Source organism: Podarcis cretensis (assembly GCF_951804945.1).
Source record: "Podarcis cretensis genome assembly, chromosome: 1".
Lineage (NCBI taxonomy): Eukaryota > Metazoa > Chordata > Lepidosauria > Squamata > Lacertidae > Podarcis > Podarcis cretensis.
This window is the reverse complement of record NC_137170.1, coordinates 108,300,861-108,322,248: the sequence shown is the minus strand read 5'-3', so window position 1 is coordinate 108,322,248 and position 21,388 is coordinate 108,300,861. Positions and strand designations below refer to the sequence as shown.

General features: G+C 43.2%; 1 protein-coding gene across 1 annotated transcript in view; it reads right to left on the bottom strand.

The window, feature by feature from the left end:
- Nucleotides 1-21,388, bottom strand: part of GALNT5 (polypeptide N-acetylgalactosaminyltransferase 5) — a 33,919-nt gene continuing 12,531 nt past the window's right edge. The window contains exons 3-10 of the mRNA XM_079977481.1: nt 19,878-19,997; nt 18,706-18,841; nt 17,939-18,058; nt 16,979-17,096; nt 15,819-16,142; nt 12,679-12,759; nt 10,417-10,578; nt 1-3,643 (exon numbers count right to left, since the gene is read on the bottom strand). Coding sequence (XP_079833607.1) covers nt 3,503-3,643; nt 10,417-10,578; nt 12,679-12,759; nt 15,819-16,142; nt 16,979-17,096; nt 17,939-18,058; nt 18,706-18,841; nt 19,878-19,997 — 1,202 coding nt within the window. The 3' untranslated portion in view covers nt 1-3,502. The remainder of the gene's footprint in view (nt 3,644-10,416; nt 10,579-12,678; nt 12,760-15,818; nt 16,143-16,978; nt 17,097-17,938; nt 18,059-18,705; nt 18,842-19,877; nt 19,998-21,388) is intronic.

Sequence of the window (21,388 nt, the reverse complement as noted above, 5' to 3'; positions counted from 1 at the left end):
TTTGTAAAAAATTATGTCAGATTTTTAATAAGAATTTCCCATGTGTAAATAACATTTTTTGTCTGAAATGCATAAAAGCTATGTTTAAAAAACAAACAAAAAAACCACCAGGTGAGCGCATTACTGCTACCTACAAGATAAGGGTACAATACGAACGCCAGACAGGAAGGAACTAATTACATATATATTTTAAAACCCACAAATTCTATTATATAAAAGACATCAGCTCACATTTTAAAAATATATATACAGCTTTTTTTAATTAAAAAAAATGAATTAAGTCACCACTCTTTTAGTTCATTTATCAATGTGAGTTCATCTCTGAGCTATATACATTGCATAGCACATAGTTAAAATTCACAGTGGACAAGTGCATTCAAAGTCATTGCACAAGGCTTTTTTTTTCCATTGGATGCAAATTGAGGTTCCTTCCTCCCAACCCCCAATAACAAAATCAAGCAAATTAAATTTAACTTTGAGAATGAAACATATACAGGATCCATCATTAAATTACATCTGGATCAAATTTATGACAGGTATATAAAATGCTAAAACGATCGGTAGGGTCAGATTTTGGTCACTAATGCACCTTCTTGTGCTGCTCCAGCAACGTAAGAGTAATGTTCAAGTTTCCTTAAGTGGTTAGGTAGTAATTTCCTTGAAGGTCATGTAGGCGGAGAGGAAAGAGGAGCACAGCTATGCTGCCTTGCCCTGCTCATTACCATCTTAGTTCAGCTAAGTACTATCCTTTAAATAACAGGACGCTCCTTATCTTAAGAAGATGGGACTCTTTCATCTCAAGATCGCTTCACACACACACCGAGCTACTGAGAAAGTGGTGCATGGAAGCTTTGGCATGCTCCTTTTCTGAAAAAAACCACAAATGGGTGGGTGCTGTACTCCGTTGTACATGTGACTCTTGGCACTGGAAATGCAGCCCAGTCCAGAGAAAAATTAGCTGTGTTTAAGTTCTACTGGAACAGAAGGGGCAATTGCATTGAAATTCCAGTGGGGATTCAGACTGGATTGAGGCTGGGTGTGCAGTAGAATGAGTTGATGATCAAGCACTAATCACCTCTTTGGAGTATTATGAACGCCGATAGTACTAGCCCAGATACTGGGTTGATGGTAGTAGTATGGACAGACAAGTATTACACAGCAGGACATTTCACTTATCCCAGACCCCCAGACACATACTATTCCTGTGTCAAAATAGCAGTGTTTATTCATCTGTTTTCCCCTAACCCCTCCCCGCCATACGCTTCCTGCCTTCTTCTGCAATCTAGTAACCAGTGAGTATTGGGTTCCTAGCTTTTTGCACCCATGTTATTGCTTGCAAATACAACATTTTTATTTTTTTAAAAAAGGTTTGAAAATCTATAGCGGAGTGTCTTTCTCACCTTCCAGAACCAAGCAAGTCAAGGCTGTGCATGGCTGCAAAACAGGCGACGGCAAGAGGCCTACCTGTAAAAGAGTTGTTCTAGCCACAAAATCAGGTCCAATGTAAATGGCGGACGCTCTTTATTTGAAGTCATTTCCATCTGCATCGTTGAAACCATCTGCATTTTTGGAAGTTGCAATGGCTTTCTGTCTGGGGATATCAGGATGGAGGAATGCTTTGGGAGCATGTTCTTAGGTTTTGGGTTCCAGGAGCTCGAAATATAATTATGATTTTTAAATATATAGCTTGGCGTGGTGGTTGTTCCTGCAAGAAAAGCCTATTTGGGCAGTGTTCTCCAGTACTCAATGTTGTAGATTTTTGTGTGTGTCGAGAGTCCAGAAGGTTCACCCAATATGCTTTTTTAAAGAATAAGCGAAGCCAGGGCGGACGCGAACGTTTTGCAAATGGCACGAGGGGAAATGCAATGTGACTGTGACATATGGCCACTCCGTGCCTGCTAAATGACAAATGATGGAATGTCAGCGCACAGAATGCAATGAAATTCATGCTCTTGATAAAACGTGAGTGTTCAGACAACATCTGTGTCATTTTTCTGATGGCAACTACAGGGCAACAATACTGGAGGGTGCTGGGGGGTGGAGGGTGGGGAGGAGAGACTCAGAAAGACAGTTGGGAATGAAGCTGACTGTGAAGTCTGTTAGGCAAATCAATATTTTGGCAGGTTCAGCTTGCCAAACATTGTCAGTGCTGATATGCGATGTCGCGGCAACATTATACAGAGGCTCTCTTGGACATAAAACAGACTTGTAAAAGGCTGTAAACATCACGGATGATGAAAGCTCGACTGTCATCAAAGCTTGTATTGTGAGGTACAGCTTCAGGGCAATGCTCCGAGGCAAAGGATGCTCCTTACTCCAGAGAAGCCCCACCGCCTTTGTGGCTCCTGAAGACTACGGCTGTCTGAAGTTTATGTGGTCCTTCAGCAAGTTATCTTTGAAGATGCTCAGAGGGCACTGCTCTGAAATAAATGGTTTGAGGGCTCAGGCCCGCAAAATTACAGAAGCGACTTAATAATGGCTGTCATTCTCCAACAATACCCAAGATAGCCTACATGAGGAGGGAGATGCAGGGCCATGACCCACTGGTCTAATTGCTGACATTCACATGTTCAGTGGAATTTCTCTGAAGGGGCGCATACACAAGACAGCTCCTTGGATCAGAAGGTTCCCAATTACCTCGATCACCTATGGACACATGGGAACTCTTTTTCAGGCATCCCTCTGAGTACATGGATGTTGAGAATTTGTTTATGAAATGTATCACTTGAGCGCATTGGCTTGCTGATCAGAATGAAGTCGCACTTTCCCCCATGCATATAGACTAGATGTGTAAAAAAGGAAGGCACCTGAAAATCCCTACTGTGGACATATGCTGAATTTGTTGCTGGACTGTGCTACTTAAGAGTTTATAGACTGTGCGTCTGACCTCTCAAATCTGGACTGTTGTAGCCCAAGTTTGTCCCCAAAGCTTCTTGAAAGTGAAAGCAAGAGGGCTAGCCCCGTAAGACATTTTCAAACTTCTGCCACCACCTCAAAGTGCAGCCTGGACATTCAGCTGGCAGCCACTACCAATCAAATTTGACAGCTGTCAACTTCTATACTCACAGGCCACACGTTTTGGGATGCAGATTTGAGATATGTGATTCTCAAGGTTTCCAAAAGATTGCATTTTTTTTGAAATAGGGAGAAGAGTGAAACTTGTGAATCTCCGTAATGCTCCCGTAAAAAAACCAAAACCAAACCAGAAATGTAACAGTGCCAAGCAGGTAAACCCTCTAAGGCAGGAAGAATTTTGGTAATTTTTTCCCTGGTGATTTTTTCCTCCCCTGCCAACGTGTCACTAAGCAGCATCAAACCAGCTGTGCTCTCGCTCCATCTTCTGATCTGGCCATAGGCTTCTTCCAAAGTGTCGGGTTCTGACTGCGGTTTGGGAGGGAGATCGGAGTTTATGGCTCGCTGCTATCGGAAGTTCCACAGCTGCCGCTTTCAAATTCATCGGATTACAAAGCGACTCTTCTGTCCGGTTTGCTTGCCTTCCTCTTCAGGCGGCATAATAATTTCCAAACTGCCACTTCTGATAAAGATTGGAGGAGGAACAAACGCCGGCCCTCAGGGCTTTCTGAGACCGATCCACTTCCAAACACGTGGCCCGAGGAAGGTGTTCCAAGACAATGTGATCCATCTGGAAAGAGAGGAAGAGAGAGAAGGAATGGGCTACAAGTAGCAAACTGATAAACTGCTATTTAATTTAATTTCACTGCACACAGGTGGTGTAGTGACAATAAAGGTTTATTTATTTTTGCATGGGACTAGGGAAGGACCTCCCCAGCTGCTTCTGCTCAATATGTATTATTGATCCTTCAACAACCAACCGTTGGCTGATACCATCTGGAAGACTCCAGGTTGGCAGAGGCTGGTATGCATTTATAAGCTGAATGGGAATGTTGGACAGTGCTCAATATTTCCACCTGTTCCCCAACCACAACTTGGCTGCACCCTCTGTGCCACATGGCTTTCCAGTTCTTTGAAAATGCAACGAGCAGAACTCTTGCTGCCTGAATGACAATTACCCTGCAAAGGAAATCATCCCAGATGGCATTTGCAATATAGGATGACTTATGGCAGGAGATCCTGCCTTTCATATCGCATTATGTCTCAGCTGATGAAGTAGAAAGGCACATACCATGATGGGAAGTGGATTGGGTAATTTGTTAATTAAATCCAAAGGGCTGGGATACAGAATTGGATTATGAAATCGTGAGAATCCTATTCTGGTTATTTTGCATTTAGCTATCTTTCATGAGGCAGAGTACCATTATACCGAAGGCTGCTCTAGGCTGAATTTTGAGGAATGCAGGTTAATATTTTGAAGCATCGTTTGATTGAAACAGCAAATCGTAAAAAATGAAAACGTATTGTTGGGGAGGGTGGCGGCGGTGGAAATACTATTATCTTGACATATATGCTATAGCGATTGTTTACAATCTGGTGAATGTTGATGTTCACAACGCTGAAAATGCTAGATGAATTTTAGGATTGCCTAAAAATTAGACAAAAGGCATTTGCCCATTTTCCAGACAGTTAAACGTGAATGTTGATAGTCACACTTCAGTGGTGTATCTGTGAGTTTTCATACATTCACAAAATTTACTCTTTTTCTTAGACGACAGTAGTATGCCCAGTATCATAGCCTTTGGTTTACACATGCATATTTATCATGTGACGACTGCAATATCTGATGATGGATTTTCATGTGTGAATCAGCCACTGTATATCTGACATCAGAGACAGAACTCTTCAGGTAAAACATTCATCAATGAGTCAGTTCACATGTCCAGGTATCAGCCAGTACAGTACTCCAGGATTGGTCAACACATGCTGGTATTATAATGCAGTTGCGCTCAGTGTTTTCTCTACCTCTGATCAATTCTACTGGCTGCTCCTTGCAAAGGGCAGGGAATTTTTTTTTAAGTGATGATGTTGCATCATGCAGCTTTAAACTATGCATGACTGGCAAAATGCAGAAGAATACACCAGTCAGAAAGAGCTGTTCGTTCCTTGTTAGGCATAACTTTCATGGTTCATTCTGCCTGCAACCAGGGACAAATTTGTCAATTTGGGTTTCTTGTTTTTCCAGCCTTAAGTTCAGTTACCCACATTTCTGCATCAGTTTGAGAGTTTTTTTAAAGCGCTCACAAAAATATGCCAGCGTTTTTGTTCACATTTCTCGTAACAGACACACATTTGTATATAATTTTGCTCGATACACATTTTTTGCAATTTTTGCTAATATAATGCCTTTTAATATTATTTTCACTAATACCTGCATTTTTAAGCACACTTTACCCTAACGTATGCATCTTTGTGCACATTTTCTGTTGCTGTTGGAGAACTGCATTGCACAATTGAGAGAAGTGCAAATTGCAAAGGATAGCTGCGTTTTGGTTTACGTATTGTTTCAGTAAGTGTGCATCACGGTAGATTCATGTTAAAGTTTCATCCTACTTGTGCCCATGGAGTTCTGTGTTTTAGTACAGAGGAAGCTACAGCCATTATCTGAAAGCAGAGGCAGCAAGCACTACACTGATCAAAAAGCAAGGTAAACTGCTCTGTGGATTTGTCCAGAGCCATTTCCTTTTGCTATCTTAGTGCAGAGTAACACATCATAAAATGGTAATCTTGTTAACGAATTAATAACAAAGGCTCTTTTAGGGGAGGGAAAGCCTATAGTACAACGGACACACTCCACAATACGTTTTTAGCTGGGAAAGTTCTTTTCTATTTGATTTCTATCTAGTCATGAATATGGTTGATTGGGGGGAAAATGAGATTATGTCAATATGCCATCTTCAGTACATAGCTGTCTTAGCAATGACGGAATATTCTTGAAGAGCTGACATTTGGTAGAAACCCAGGAAAAATCCCCATCATTTCAATCTTTGGATCTGCTCTTTCAAAAGATCGTTGTTTTGTTTTCTGGAAAACGCCCTCTATAGATTCCAAAATGTCTACAGGTTTTATTCCCCTCACTACTGTACTTAAGTAAATACAAAGAATTAAGGAACAACCCATTTAAGGGAAAACTCGAGGCTAATATATCCTTTAGGAATAGCACTGTAGTTGTGCCAACAAATGCACACTGGGATGTGATCGTATGCAGGCCACCAAAAGCCCATTCTTGGTTTCTGAGAGCGGAAGGGTTCAAAAATAAAAATGTGCAGCAAGTGGCTCTGGTTCTTAGTTTTCACACCTGCATTTAGATTTGCCATCTTCAAGCCAGGTCTGTTGCGTTGCCTGCTGTTTTGGAAGCCTAGGACCACAAAGCACCATCCACCGTGAAGCTGTCGTGTTCCAATGAAATCAATTTGAGCAGTTCCACCAGTGCTCTTGCACAGCCTCCATTCATTTCACACAAGGATGCCTGTGCGGATTGCATGGGCGGTAATGTTTAGGGACGCAGGTGGCGCTGTGGGTTAAAGCCTCAGCGCCTAGGGCTTGCCGATCGAAAGGTTGGCGGTTCGAATCCCTGCGGCGGGGTGCGCTCCCGCTGCTCGGTCCCAGCGCCTGCCAACCTAGCAGTTCGAAAGCACCTCCGGGTGCAAGTAGATAAATAGGGACCGCTTACCAGCGGGAAGGTAAACGGCGTTTCCGTGTGCGGCTCTGGCTCGCCAGAGCAGCGATGTCACGCTGGCCACGTGACCCGGAAGTGTCTCCGGACAGCGCTGGCCCCTGGCCTCTTAAGTGAGATGGGCGCACAACCCCAGTCTGTCAAGACTGGCCCGTACGGGCAGGGGTACCTTTACCTTTACCTTTAATGTTTAGGGAAGTTTTAACTGTTTGATTCTATTTTTAATATTCTGTTGGGAGCCGCGCAGAGCGGCTAGGGAAACCCAGCCAGATGGGTGGGGTATAAATAATGAATTATTACTATTATTATTAATGTGATGGTAGTGGTGGCAGTTTTAAAAACCCGGTTCATGGAAGCTCATGCAAGTGCGGCTTAGTGGTTGGAGTGTCGAGCTAGGACCTGGAAGGAAGACCAGGGTTCAAATGAGGTTCACTGGGTGACCTTGACCCAGGCATTGCCTGTTAGCCTAAGCTACGTCACAGGGTTGTTCTGGAGATTACAAGAGGAGGGGAAAATCCTTGGAGGGTCCAACCTCCTTCACTGGAGGTTTTTAAGCAGAGATTGGGTGGCCACCAGTTATGGATGCTTCGGTTGAGATCCGTGCATTGCAGGGGTTTGGACTAGATGACCCCTGGGGGTCCCTCTCAACTCTGCGATTCCATTATTCTATGTACGCAGCCATAAGTTCTTTGGGAGGAGAAGATGGGGTATAAATCAATCAATAAACTCCACGCATTGCTCCTTGTGTATATATATTCAGCTGCCAGATCTGGGCAAACATCACTGCACCACACTGGCTCCACCCATGACATTCATGCATTGCACAGGACTTCTGAAAGAGCACCCATGCACATGTGTGCATATAGAAATGTCATGCAGTAAGTCCCTGTACATCCCTGTACAATCGGGAGTCCTGATCACCTGGGGGGTGCCTATGCATGTGCAACTGCAGTGTACCTGTTGCAGAACTGGCGAACATAGGAGCTGTATGCTCAAATCCCCCTCTTTGTACTCCAACGTAAGCTGAAATGTACAAATGAGAACACCAAATGCTTCCAAAAGGTACAGGTTTGCTTCCTGATTACCCCAAAGAACAGGCTGTGCTGTGGCCGATTTTTATTCATTCTGAACAGTGCAGGTACAAGACGAGCCTGCAGAGGACAGCCCTTAGCTTTATAGAAAATAAATCCATCTTTTGGTTTCAAGTGACGGCAATAACTTTAGGCTCCCACAGGCCCAGCCTGCCCTCCAAAGCTTTCATAAAAAAACTAATCTGATCTTTTACCTTGGCGGATAAAATTGTATGGCTCAAACTTGCTGCTGGCTTAGTTTTCTACAGGTGCAATTGCCCGTATCCAATTGTGCTGAACTGGGTATTACAATTTAGCAAAAAGAAGAAGAAGAAGAAGAGGGGAAACACAACTTTCTATATTGTGGAAGGTCCAATCTGTTTTAAGGCCCAGAGTTCAGAGGTAGATCAAAGAATGTCAGTGCTACCTGACAAGCTATCTGGTAACTTAAATGGCTGGTCATTTTTCATATGCTTTTTCATGTCTTAGCCTAAAAAAGGGAGTATTTTCACTTTTTAGGAGGTTTTGAACCAAGATTGGCAAAGGAGGAACAGATGGAAAGAGTCACAATGTCAGGATCTTGTACAAGATTATCGATCAGCTCCTATAATTGCTATTCTTCCCTCTCAACACCCCCTACCCTAAAGTCTTGAAAGGACCTGCTAAAAATCAGCCTCTTTCAGATAGGGAAAATCATTTTAATTTACCTTGGTCCTTTTTTTAAAAAAAGTCTTTAGAATTATTTCTAGAAGCTACAGCTGAGGAGGCTGCAAACGATTTTGGTGTTCGTGTTTTAAATACAGTCTTTAGATTGATTTTTGCACCAGGACAGTTTAGAGAATCTATTCTTTATCACTGCAAAGTGTTTCTATGATGTATGGATGACCACCCTGGAAGGAAGATCTGTGAGAAACTGAAATCACAGTACTTAGTAAGGCAAAGTTGAGGTCTTAAAATAGAAAACTACCCCCAGCACCCAGGGCAGTGTGAGGCAATTGCCTCAGGCGGCAGGTGGGGTGGGGAGGGGGGCAATTCCCTGAACCATTTCCCTTGAGTCACCTAAACTAGCCTATTCTCTAACTTCTAAACTACCCAGCTGCCTCACCTGCAGCAGAGGATGTTGTTTCATTGCCAGTGTTAAAACAAGGGTTCTGCTGATGGAACTGGATTGCAGGGTGGTGGGTGGTGAACACAACACAACAACACAACACAACACAACACAACACAACACAACACAACACAACACAACACAGGGGGAGACACTGAATCCCACCCATTGACATCAACATGACTTAAGTCAGTCACTTCAGTGGGACTCCAGCACGACTCACTTATAGTCTGAATCCAACCTGTTATTTTTATAGCCACCTGGTTTCAGACCTTTGCCTCAAGACGTGTGCTGATTTTGCGACCCAAGGAAACTTTTGGAGAAATCCCACAAATTCATTGGCCTGCATGTATGTCTCAGTGGAGAAACAGGACTTGGGGCTTAAGAAACGTACCTGCTTGAAAAAGTTCCAGTGATTCCTTCTGTTCTCTCTCTCTCTAGCTTTCACACACTCACAAACAACACAAACATATAAAGGTAAAGCGAAAGGACCCCTGGACGGTTAAGTCCAGTCAAAGGTGACTATGCGGTGCGGCGCTCATCTGGCTTTCAGGCCGAGAGAGCTAGCTCTTGTTCACAGACAGCTTTCCAGGCCACGTCTGGCACAACGGAACACTGTGATGGAAACCAGAGTGCACAGAGACGCTGTTTAACTTCCCGTCGCAGTGGTACCTATTTATCTACTTGCACTGGGGTGCTTTTAGGTTGGCAGGAGCTGGGACAGAGGAACAGGAGCTCACCCCGTCGTGGGGATTCGAACCGCCAACCTTTTGATCAGCAAGTCCAAGAGGCTCAGTGGTTTAGGCCACAGCGCCACCTGCGACATTGATTCATTTCTATGGCCTGGAAGTATGTAAGCTTGCTACATCCTGTGTGGTTGCATGATTAGAGCACAGGTGAGCAACCTGAGGGCCATATGCAGTCCTCAGCTTAATTTCATGTAGGTGGGGGGAGCCCAGAGGGGAAATTGCAGAGGGGGGAGAGAGCTGAATGGAGTGATCAAAGGAGAGGAGGAAAGCCTTCTGCAAGTGACAAATCTGGACAACTGACAAAAGCAATCTACACCCCTGCCTGTACCAGGCTACTAGGTGTGGAGGAAGGAGAGAATTGGTGTAAAAAGAAGGTGGGGGGAAAGGGCGTGTCCTGTCCACTTTTGGCTTCTGTCTTTCCCACTGCCGCAATGTGCCACAGTTGATCGACTCTGGTGGGCTGTGGCCCTTGACAGCCAAAAGGTCTGTCACCCCTGGCTTAAGTATGTTGGGCTAAGGACCAGAGAAACCCATATTCAGCCAGAACGTTCACTCACTGCAGCCATCATCTCTCAGCCTAACCTACCTCACAGGGCTGTTGTGAGGAGAGAATAGGTTCATAAAACGGAACTATGTGCACCACCCCGAGCCCCTTGGAGGAAGGGCAGGATAAACATATGGAAATAACTAAAAAAATGCCCTTCGATTCATCAAATATAGCTAAAAGTTAACGCCTGCACAAACCCTTTCTTTACTTGAATGACTAATGCCTCTCACATGCCCCCATACAAATGGAAATGAGAGAAAAGGCTCCCTTTGTTTTGCACCGGTTCTAGTTTGGCCACAGCGAAGGGGGCTGGGAGGGAGGGAGGAGGAGCCCTTTGCAAATGCTGCACTTACGAGTTCTGGATGAAAAGCCACCAGTGATTTATGCAACCATTTCAGGCTATTGTTTCGTTTATCGCAAGGGTGCAGGCCCAGTGTCCCTTCCGCATCAGTCACTGCTACACAGGAGTCTCCGTGCTGGATCAATCTCAGCCAAGTATAGTTGAACTTCTGGTTCTGCGCATGGGAAAGAATCAGCAGCAGGCTAAATTTCGGTGGTTGGTTATCACACTCAATTTCAACCCTGCTTTCAGGTGCCGCTCGGAAGACATTTTTATGCCAACAGGCCTACACAACAGGCGTCCAATATCTGCACTTCCCAGAAACAGTTGAAGACCCTTTTTGTTCAAACAGGCATTTTCAGCTGGATAAATGGGTGTCCACTTGTTAGGACTTTAAACTTATTTTAAATGTATTTGGGTTTTTGTGTGTGTTTTAAACTGTTTTAAGTTATTTTACATGTAGATCACCCGGTTTGAAAGGTGATTTGATAAATAAATTTTAGTAATAGTAATATGCAGCTCCTTAAAATTTTATTCAGTAGCCAGTCATTTTAATGATTGTTCTGTACTGCTTTTTATTTTACATGGGCTTTTTTTTTACATTGCTGTACACTTCCCTGATGTTTTGTGAGAGGCTGGTATACAAGTAAAAAATATTTTTTTAAAATGATATTTATTAAAGTTTTGAATAAAAACATATAATCACAGACAACAATAAAAACATACATAAACCAACAAACCAAAAACAAGTATAAATTCAAACCTTATTTTCTAAACCTAATTTCCCCGACCTCCTCACACCTCCCCCTTCTGTATTCTAATCTCATTTATCTTGTCAGCAAATCCATTCCCATGTTTCCCATAGTTTTTAATAATTCCATTCTTTTTCCTTAATCAACGCCCCTGCAAACCTCTAATTTTTAAACCCATGTCAACAATAAAAACATACATAAACCAACAAACCAAAAACAAGTATAAATTCAAACCTTATTTTCTAAACCTAATTTCCCCGACCTCCTCACACCTCCCCCTTCTGTATTCTAATCTCATTTATCTTGTCAGCAAATCCATTCCCATGTTTCCCATAGTTTTTAATAATTCCATTCTTTTTCCTTAATCAACGCCCCTGCAAACCTCTAATTTTTAAACCCATGTCTTTCTAGCCTTCATTAATTTTATAATGTTTATTAAGATAGTCTTTAAACTTCTTCCAATCTTCTTCCACTGTCTCTTTGTCCTGGTCTTGGAGTCTCTGACTAAAATTGGCCTTTCCAGTATGCAGCTGAATCCCTCAGTATGCAAAATGCAGGCAATCTAAAGCAGCTTTCGAAATTCGCCATACGCCAGGTGCATTTTGCATCTGGCTACTGGCCACTTAAAACCAAGTGAAGATGCCTGGGGACCAGGATGGGGCCTGATGTCTCCACCATCTGGGGCTACAAGCCTGGGGATCCTTGGATCTGAATGGTTTTCACACACTTGGAACACATCCTGCAGAATCCTATCCATTATATTTTATCTGCACAGTCAGAATGACTTCCAGGAACCAAAAAGTCATATTGAAAAACAGGACTTGCCCAAAAATGGCAACTAGGCGTTCTGTTTTGGTGATGGTAACCCTGGTTTATGGAGTTACTTTGCTGCCTGGATTTTACATCTTCTAACACTGACCTAAAGGCAACCTGTGAAATGGGTAGAGCTGCTGAGACGCTTTTCTACGATCCTGGGATAAACATCAGACTGCGGTTTCAACTAATTTTAATACTGCAGTTTGATATTGTTGTTACCTGTATTTACGGGTGAAGGGTAGGCATGAAAGCCTGCCGTTGGTTTCGTGGGTGAAAAATGCGTCTCACCCATGGCACTTCGCAATGGTTTGAACGGGAAAAGGAACTGAATTGTTTGGAACAAGCCATTAGTGCAAGAAGTAGTAACCAACCCCATGAAAATATTACATATCTTTTATGCTTCCTGGAAGCTGCAGGAAATGGAGTGGGGATAATCTGGCTTCCAGAGGCCACTTATGTGCCACTCGCCAGTGCCACTGGTTTGTGACTTCACTGGAGACTGGGCTACAGATTCCACTCCATCATCTGTGCCTTCCGGTAACTATAAAAGGGCCTTCTTGCATCTCCCGATAGTGAGGGAAGCCTAGCTGTGAGCCCAGCAGGAAGACTGTGCCCAGTATTAGCCTCCCAAGTTGAAATTTCAAAAAGCAACCATGTTGGGCCTCCAATATGAAAAAATGCAACAGGAAGGCAATAAACAGTCTTACCTTGTTATTAACGTCACATGTTTCAAAGGCCAGGCTAGACGTATTCACAGTGATGCATTTAGCCAGTGCTATGTTAATGATCTAAAATAAAACAAGCAAATTGAAGCAAAAGGTTAGAAATGTGATGTCAAAGTGGGCGTAAAGACCCTGAAGGAGGAATACAGCATTTTTTTTTTTTAAAACCAATTCAATATCTAGAGGTGGGCAATAGCCACTAGAGCTCCTCTACCACATTTCTGACATTTGATGGGTATTTCGTAAGTTGAAACATAGTCATTGAAGGTGATCAATCAGATTGGGCTCACTTTTAATTAGTTGGCCTGAGCATCTGAGGCTATTTTGACAGGTGTGTGACAGCTAACAGGGAAAGAAAAAGAAAATGTAAAAGATGGCCTTCTCTTTTAACAACTTGGCAGCGCTTGTTTATTAAATTGTTAGCTGTCTTTGTTATCTCATTAAAAAGTTTAGGTGGCATGCAAATTGTTTCTAATCAGTTTCAAATTCTTGTGTTTCTGGACAGCCCTAAAATCAACCCTTTCTTTTGTTTTGGAAGTATGAAAACTTTCATTTTACTGATTCAAATGCTGTAATTCAGGTTTGTTTTCAGGCTGGAGGGAGCAACGATGACTTATCTCTATTTGCTGCAGCCCCCTATCAGCAAACCTAAGCCAGGGACAGGTAAAAAGAGCAATTCTCCACAGCTGACCTTATGCAGTCAATTGGGTTGCCCAACCCATCGTAATAGCAATCTTCCATCTTGAGATTACTTTGTCTAAGCAAGACTAATTTGGAGTTTTAAATAAAAATCTTCTGGGTTAATGATGTGCACTGTAATTTGTTAATGCAAAGGTCAACAAAATAAATGTAAATAAGTGGCTAAGCCCTCCTGCTGTCACCAGATCTCAGTTTGTTAATGGATTTGGGGGATGAGTGACTGATTGCATTTTGCAATTTTTACGGCCGTGTACTAAGTGGCCTGTCAAGGATCTCTTTCCAACTCTCTCATCACAACACCTTCTCTCGCCCAGGGTCAGGGATGGGGAACCTGAAGGCTTCCAGATATTTGCTGGACTACAGCTCCCAGTATCCCCCACCACGGGTCATGAAGCCTAGGGCTTGGAGTGCAGCAACATCTGGGAGCCCACAGGTTCCCAATTTCTCCCCATGATGGCACAGAGCACGGCACTCTCTCACTTTCTCTGTACACCTATTGGCCTTGTAGAAACAAGGAAAGGTCAGAGTTCTTGTGATGGCCAGGCACAGAAAAGCTCCTGCAACATCACAGGTCTATGTCTGCTGTCATGGAATGAAAGGAGGGGACACGACAGGGGCAGAAGGAACACTGTGCAAATATGCATAAGGTGCAAAGCAGGAGTGGGGAATCTTTGACCCCAATAAAACTACAACTCCCATCAGCACCAGCAATGCAATTTTCATGCCCTCTCTCCTAATTACAGCTTATAAATTAGCATTGAAATTGGATGGTGGGCATGGAAAGTTCATCAGGATGCCATATCACTGCTTTACGGAAGAAAATTTGGGGTTTGGGATAAGGTACCAAAATGCCAATTTTATTCCAGAAACTGGAGGAAAATGGGATTCTACTGCACTCTAGTGGCTGCAAGCAAGAAGTCTGAAATCTCTGAGAGGAAGTTGAGCCTCGGTGATTTGAGTTAGGAATGTAAGAAGAAGAAGAAAAACAAACCAAACTAAGATCTTTTAAGCACCAATACTCTAGGGCAAATATCTAAAATATCAACAACTCTTCTTTAGCTGCTAATCGTTACTGCAGGGGCTACCGACACTAGGCTGCTCCCAACATCTTCCCTTGGCTTCACCCAAAGCTCCTCCTCCCTGACAGATTCCAGTGCTTTAAATGGGCACAGCTACCTCAGCTACAACAGCTGAATAGAACTTTCATCTTCAGAGGTCTCTGAAAAACTAGGTGCTGGGGACAAACAGCAGGGTCCAATGCCCTGCTCAAAAGCTTCTCAGAAGCATTTGGGTGGTCACTAGCGAATGCAGAATTCTGGACCAGATGCCTTAGCTCAGTTGGTTAGAGCGTAGTGCTGAGAACGCCATGGTTGCAGGTTCAATCCCCGCATGGGGCAGCTGCGTATTCCTGCAATGCAGGGAGTTGAACTAGATGATCCTCAGCTCACAAACCAAGCCCAAGGCAGAGAGGTGGGGTCTGGGCCCCAAGGTAAAAGGTACCCCTGCCCGTACGGGCCAGTCGTGTCCGACTCTAGGGTTGTGCGCCCATCTCACTTAAGAGGCCGGGGGCCAGCGCTGTCCGGAGACACTTCCGGGTCATATGGCCAGCATGACGGAGCTGCTCTGGCGAGCCAGCACCAGCGCAGCACACGGAAACGCCATTTACCTTCCCGCTAGGTAAGCGGTACCAATTTATCTACTTGCACTTAAGGGTGCTTTTGAACTGCTAGGTTGGCAGGAGCTGGGACCGAAAGACGGGAGCTCACCCCGCTGTGGGGATTCGAACTGCCGACCATGCGATTGGCAAACCCTAGGCACTGAGGTTTTACCCACAGCGCCACCCGCGTCCCTCTGGGCCCCAAACATCAACCCATTTAATATATTGCAACACATGCAAAATCCACCAGGATCTTTCCCCCCACATTAATTTCCCACTCATTCTTTGGACATGAGTTCATCTCCTTAGATCCTCTGATCCTCCAGATGTTGTTCGATTCCATCTCTCACCAGCTTTAGTCAACGTTGCCCATGGTCAGGGATGACGCAGCTGTAGTCCAACAACATCTGGAGGGCCAGATGTTCCTCAGCTCTGGGCTACCAAACACTGGGCGAAATCCATCACAGACAAATATCACACAAAAGACATAAAATTTTAATTACAGATAGGTAGCCGTGTTGGTCTGCCATAGTCAAAACAAAATAAAAAAATTCCTTCCAGTAGCACCTTAAAGACCAACTAAGTTAGTTCTTGGTATGAGCTTTCGTGTGCATGCACACGAAAGCTCATACCAAGAACTAACTTAGTTGGTCTTTAAGGTGCTACTGGAAGGAATTTTTTAAATTTGTTTTGATAAAATTTTAAGACGATGATGTGTCAAGTTGACATTAGCCCAAGGGGCACATTGGAGTTGGGAAATTGAACATACCAGCCCACTAGCTTTCACAAGGGGGGCTTCTAAATCAGGGTAGACGTTCTCCAGGTACCATTTGAAGCTTTTGCACTGAAGCCGTTTCCTCAGTTCTCTCTGCTGAGTCAAATCTCCAACGTCCAGGTTCTTTTGGATGAGGTGATAACCATGTCCATAGAAGAGATCTTTGTATTCATCCAGCCAAACCTCTGCAACTCGGGCCAAATTCCGCTCCACCGTGGTAAGGCGGTCTTTAGGGAAGGAGTAGGGGTTGTCATTCCTGAAAATGTGGCCCACTCTGGAACACGGGGTGATTTCTATTTCCCCTCCACACATCCAAACCTGGTGAAAAAGAGGTAGGATAACACTTCATGAGGCAGCTACTGGCCAATGGATTCTGTCGTGTAATATGCCTTCGGGTGCATCCGGATAGGGAAGGTTTAGAACAACTTGCTGTTGATAATTATGTAAGGGGATTCCATAGCACACCAGCTCAGTTCAGACAGCATGCCTAACCATAGTTTACAGTAAATGTGGCTTAAGATCCCAAACCACAGTTGGAGCTTCTGTATGTACAGGCAACCTGTGGTCTGTTTTTGTTTTATATCTGCTCAGCACTACAGTCTCCAGTTGCAATGGCCTTCAGAGGCACAACAATGGCTGTTAACAATGGTTTGTCAACTCAGACGTCACACCAATGAGAGATAGCACAAATCATGGCTTGCAAATCCATTTCCCATTCTAATTTGCCACTGGATCACAACCCATGATCTATCAGTTCACACAAAACATTAACCATGTTGAATGTTCCTTAACCATGGTTTCATATGTGGTATCTGACATGAGCCATTGTATTATTTAGTGCTTTTTGCCTAGGATTTTATTTTAATCTATTGCATGAAAGCTATATTTTGTTAAAGGTACATACATCTTACAAAGCACCCTCAAGTTTAAAATGTGATTGCTGGGGGGACGTGACGGAATAATATGTAAATATAACAGATACAATATACTGCTTGCCCTGGTGCAGTCATTTTTGACCATTTATTTCTACTAAGGAGCATCTGAAACCACTATATATGCTGGACTGCTGCTGTAATATGACCATTAATGTGATTATGAATGTGATGCAAATCAACTGGGGTGGGGGGAATACTGTTACAGTTAATGCAACATACCTTGAATGAGATCTCCATGTTTTCACCTCCCCAAACATCAAGGCCAGGATCATATGTCCCAAGTTCAAAAAAGTACTTCTTATCAATAGAAAATAACCCACCTGCCATCACAGGACACCTAGTAATTGAAACATAATTTAGGATTTTACACTGTGCTTTAAAAGAAAATACAGATTTTGCTATTAAAGGGCACCTACCACACGAATTTTAACAATGCTCCATGTGCTTACATCAGAGTTCCCTTTATGACTTCCAGGATGAATTAGATCGGCTCGTCCCCACCCACAAAAACTTAGCAGCAGGCTCTGCCACTGTTTATAAACTCTAAAATATAATCTTGTTATATGATGGAAGTCTTGAATATGGTATAGATGGCTTGCCTTGCAAATGCAGAGTTTGGGTGCAATTGCATCTAGCCAAACATAGCATTAGGTTCCTTGCACAGGTGGTAGTTTTAACATGTTTATAAACTGACATCTCCCTATTTGTATGATGCTTACTTTAAATAAATCAGGGGTAGCCAATGTGGGGCTCTCCAGATGTTGATGGACTATGACTCTTATCATCCCTGAACACCCTGGCTATGCTGGAGAGTTGCAGTTCAACATCTGGAGGTACCACGTTGGCCTTCCTGTTTTCCTATTCCAGGAAATTGTGGCTGAACTAAAGCTTCAAGCATCCCTGACCGTGTTGGCTATGGGCTGATGGGAGTTGGGACTCCAACAACTCTGGTCTAGAGGCCCAGTGTTTACCCAACCTTGTTCTTTGTATGGGATCCTCATAGCTGAATTCGTAGTGTTTTAATGATGTTAGTTTGCACTCAGGAAAGAGTAGGGTTGCACGCCCAACAAATGTTACCTATGTTTTGCAAACCTGAGTAATATACGCCTTTCTCCCAACTTGTGGGTTTAGAGCTTAAGGAGCAATTCTGTCAACAAAAGCGTAACAGCATAAACTTACCTAATTATATCGGTGTCCTTAATCCCATTTTTCAAGATGACATCTGGAGGAATGGGCTTCCATCCAAAATTCATTGGCCATGTAAAAACACCACGCTGAAAGCTGTCAACGGTCATGTAGCTAAGGAATGGAAGTCACAACAGGAATTAACTTCAGAAACAAAAGCTGTGTCTAAAAAGGGTAACTGTAACTTGAATGATATACTTTTAAAGAGGAGGAGCTGTTAATGGATCCCATGGGTAACATTAAAACACATACTCTCACAAAATTATGAGCTTTTTAAACATGTGGTGAAATGTATAACATCCTTTAAAAATAGTTTTTTAATTCTTGGTGTAACATCTTTTCGAAACCTCCAGAATCAGAGATTCTCAGAGGACTGGAGTAAATATATGATTATTTGAAAAGCAATTGTAATCCACAGATCACGCTAGTAGGACTGCAAGATGTTTTGTAAGGAGGACTATGCAAAATATTGCAGAGAAAACTGTAAGAATTATTAGTGATGGAGTATTAAATGCAATACTGAAAATCATGAAATGCAGATTACGTGAGAAAGACTGGAAAATCTTCAGATGCAGTTGATGGAAGTCCAAAACATTATATAAGATAAGAAAGTATGTTATATGATTTTTGGAAATTATTTGTAAAAATCAGTAAAAATATTTAGAAAAAAGAAAGAAAAATGATCCACGTGAATAAGTATTTTCCCCTGTGCATGGATTACCAAGGCGGGACCAGAACAAATATGGAGGCATCAAAATTACCTCATATCTTTGTCACTGATGACTTCAATAACAGGACAGGCCACTTTCTTCCTATTCAAATGGATTCTGTCCAGGAGGGGCTCCAGCCATCCTACGTTGCATTCCACATGAGAATCTAAGAATGTCAGTACGTCACCTAGAGAAGAAAATAAAAAGGAGCTAATTCCATTGCAGAAGGTGAAATGGAACAACTCTGGAAAGTTCTCACTCCAGGGATAGGGAACCTGCAGCCTTCCGGATAATGCAGCAGTCCAACTCCCATAAGCCCCAGGTACCCTAAGTGAATGGCTCGAAAATATGGGAATTGTAGGCCAGCACACTCTGAAAGCCCACAGGCTCCTCATCCATTGTACTTGATAGCCTCTTGTTGAAAACATTGCTGGGTGTGTGTATGTGATAATAGTTTCTTGGTGTCCTACTGAAAAAAGAGATCTAGGGGAACATCCACACATATCACATATCCCAGTTGTATTGTCTGTAGTGGTTTCATGACTCCTTGTAGGCTAAGATCACCTGTGTGACTGATTCAGCAAGCACTGCCCTCATTTTCAGTTACTCTTGTTTGCCCCCTTCCCCCATGTCATCATCAGGGAACAATAATCTCTGTGATTTTAAAATGTTTTTACATTAACCTGTTCATGACCTGATTTCCAGTTGATACCAGAAAGGGGGAATGCTGAAAGCACCAAATAAAGATTTTTTTAAAAAAATGAATGTTCTCACAGTTAAAGAGGTTTTCAGGAAATGTTTTTAAAACATATTTCAACTCACTATTTTTTTTGGGGGGGGGGGCGAAAGGAAGAGAATATTTGGTGCCACCTTTGTAGTACTACTGAATCTACATGACTGGTGGGGGGAAATATCTGCCTTCTATTATTCTGATTTTAGTGCACGTTTTAAAATTGTTTGGCGATCAGGCACGGTCCAGTGAAGGTTAAGTATGCCTACATCCCAATGAATTAAAGCTATATTCTTACGCACACTTTTCTGGGAGAGAGCCCCATTTAGCAGAATGGCACTTAAATTCTGACTGGACCCATTCAGTTCCACTGATGTCAGTGCAATGAGTCAAATTTCCACTGGATTGCTTCCAGTGACTTCTGTCTTTTTTTAAACAACAACAACAGCAAATAACAAACTGCACTTTGATGATAAAATGCAACTCTTCTTACCTTTGGCAATCTCTGCTCCCGCTAGTCTAGCTCGTATTAAACCATGCCTTTCCTTGAGATGAAGGATCCGGACTTTGGGAAACTGGGCCATGTACTGGTCTAGTTTGTCCTTGAGGTATGCTAAAACAGAACAGAAGAGAAGCAAGGAAATGGACCACAGATTCGTGCCTATGAGCAAGAAATAAAGAGGAACCAACCAGCCCTCAGCCACTGCCACTTGTTCAGACTGTTGGAGGAGAGCCACTGGAAAACAAACACTGGTTCCCTTCTTCTGACAGCCATGACAGGGACGGTGGACCCCCTTCCCCTGGCTCCCCACCCAACACTCACTTGCTGCCATGTTACCTTCATTACATATGAATTGTCGCCTCCCAAAAATACTTTGCTTTTTCAGCACTAATTGACACATTTCTTTCCTTTCAATAATCCTCCCAAAGTTAACATCTCTTAAGCTGCATCCATAGTGCAACTACATAGCGGTTTCTCTCAAGCTGAGTGGAGAAGTGATAACTCACATAAGATTTCAACTGAACGTTACAAGAAACATTTTAACATTAAGAACAGTTTGACACCAGAACAATTATCAGAGGGGTGGGACTGGGACTCCTCCTCACCGGAGGTCTTCCAAGAAGACTGGTCACCCATCTGCTGGGATGCTCTAGCTATGGATTCCTTGCATTGAGTAAGGGCATTGGGTTGAGTGATGGACTTGCCATAAGGCCCCAGTAAGAGGTAGAATCAAATCTATGATCATCAGAAGAAACCACCCCACAGAACAGTGGGTCCCTGGTCTGTCCTCTTTTAGGCCAAATATACTTTCAGGATAAGGGATGTGGGTGGTGCTGTGGTCTAAACCTCAGAGCCTAGGGCTTGAAGATCAGAAGGTTGGCAGTTCGAATCCCCATGACGGGGTGAGCTCCCGTTGCTCGGTCCCTGCTCCTGCCAACCTAGCAGTTCAGAAGCATGTCAAATTGCAAGTAGATAAATAGGTACCGCTCCGGCAGGAAGGTAAACGGCGTTTCCGTGCGCTGCTCTGGTTTGCCAGAAGCGGCTTAGTCATGTACGCTGGCTCCCTCGGCCAATAAAGCGAGATGAGTGCCACAACCCCAGAGTTGTATGCAACTGGACCTAATGGTCAGGGGTCCTTACTTTCAGGATACTCATACAGTCGTACCTTGGATCTCAAACACCTTGGCTCCTAAACAAATCAGCTCCCAGATGATCGAATCCTGGAAGTGAATGTTCTGGTTTTTAAACATTATTTTGGAAGCCGAACGTCCAATGGGGCTTCCGTGGCTTCCGATTGGCTGCAGGAACTTCCTGCAGCCAATCAGAAGCCCCGCTTTGGTTTCCAAACATTTTGAAAGTTGAAATGTCATCTATAGGAACCACACCAAACAAAACAAAATCAGTTTGAGCTCACAAGGAAATGTAAGGCAACAGAATTTCACTAGAATATCACAACAACCACTTGTATTAAGTTACATTTGTTTTATTGTTTTTATCTTGAT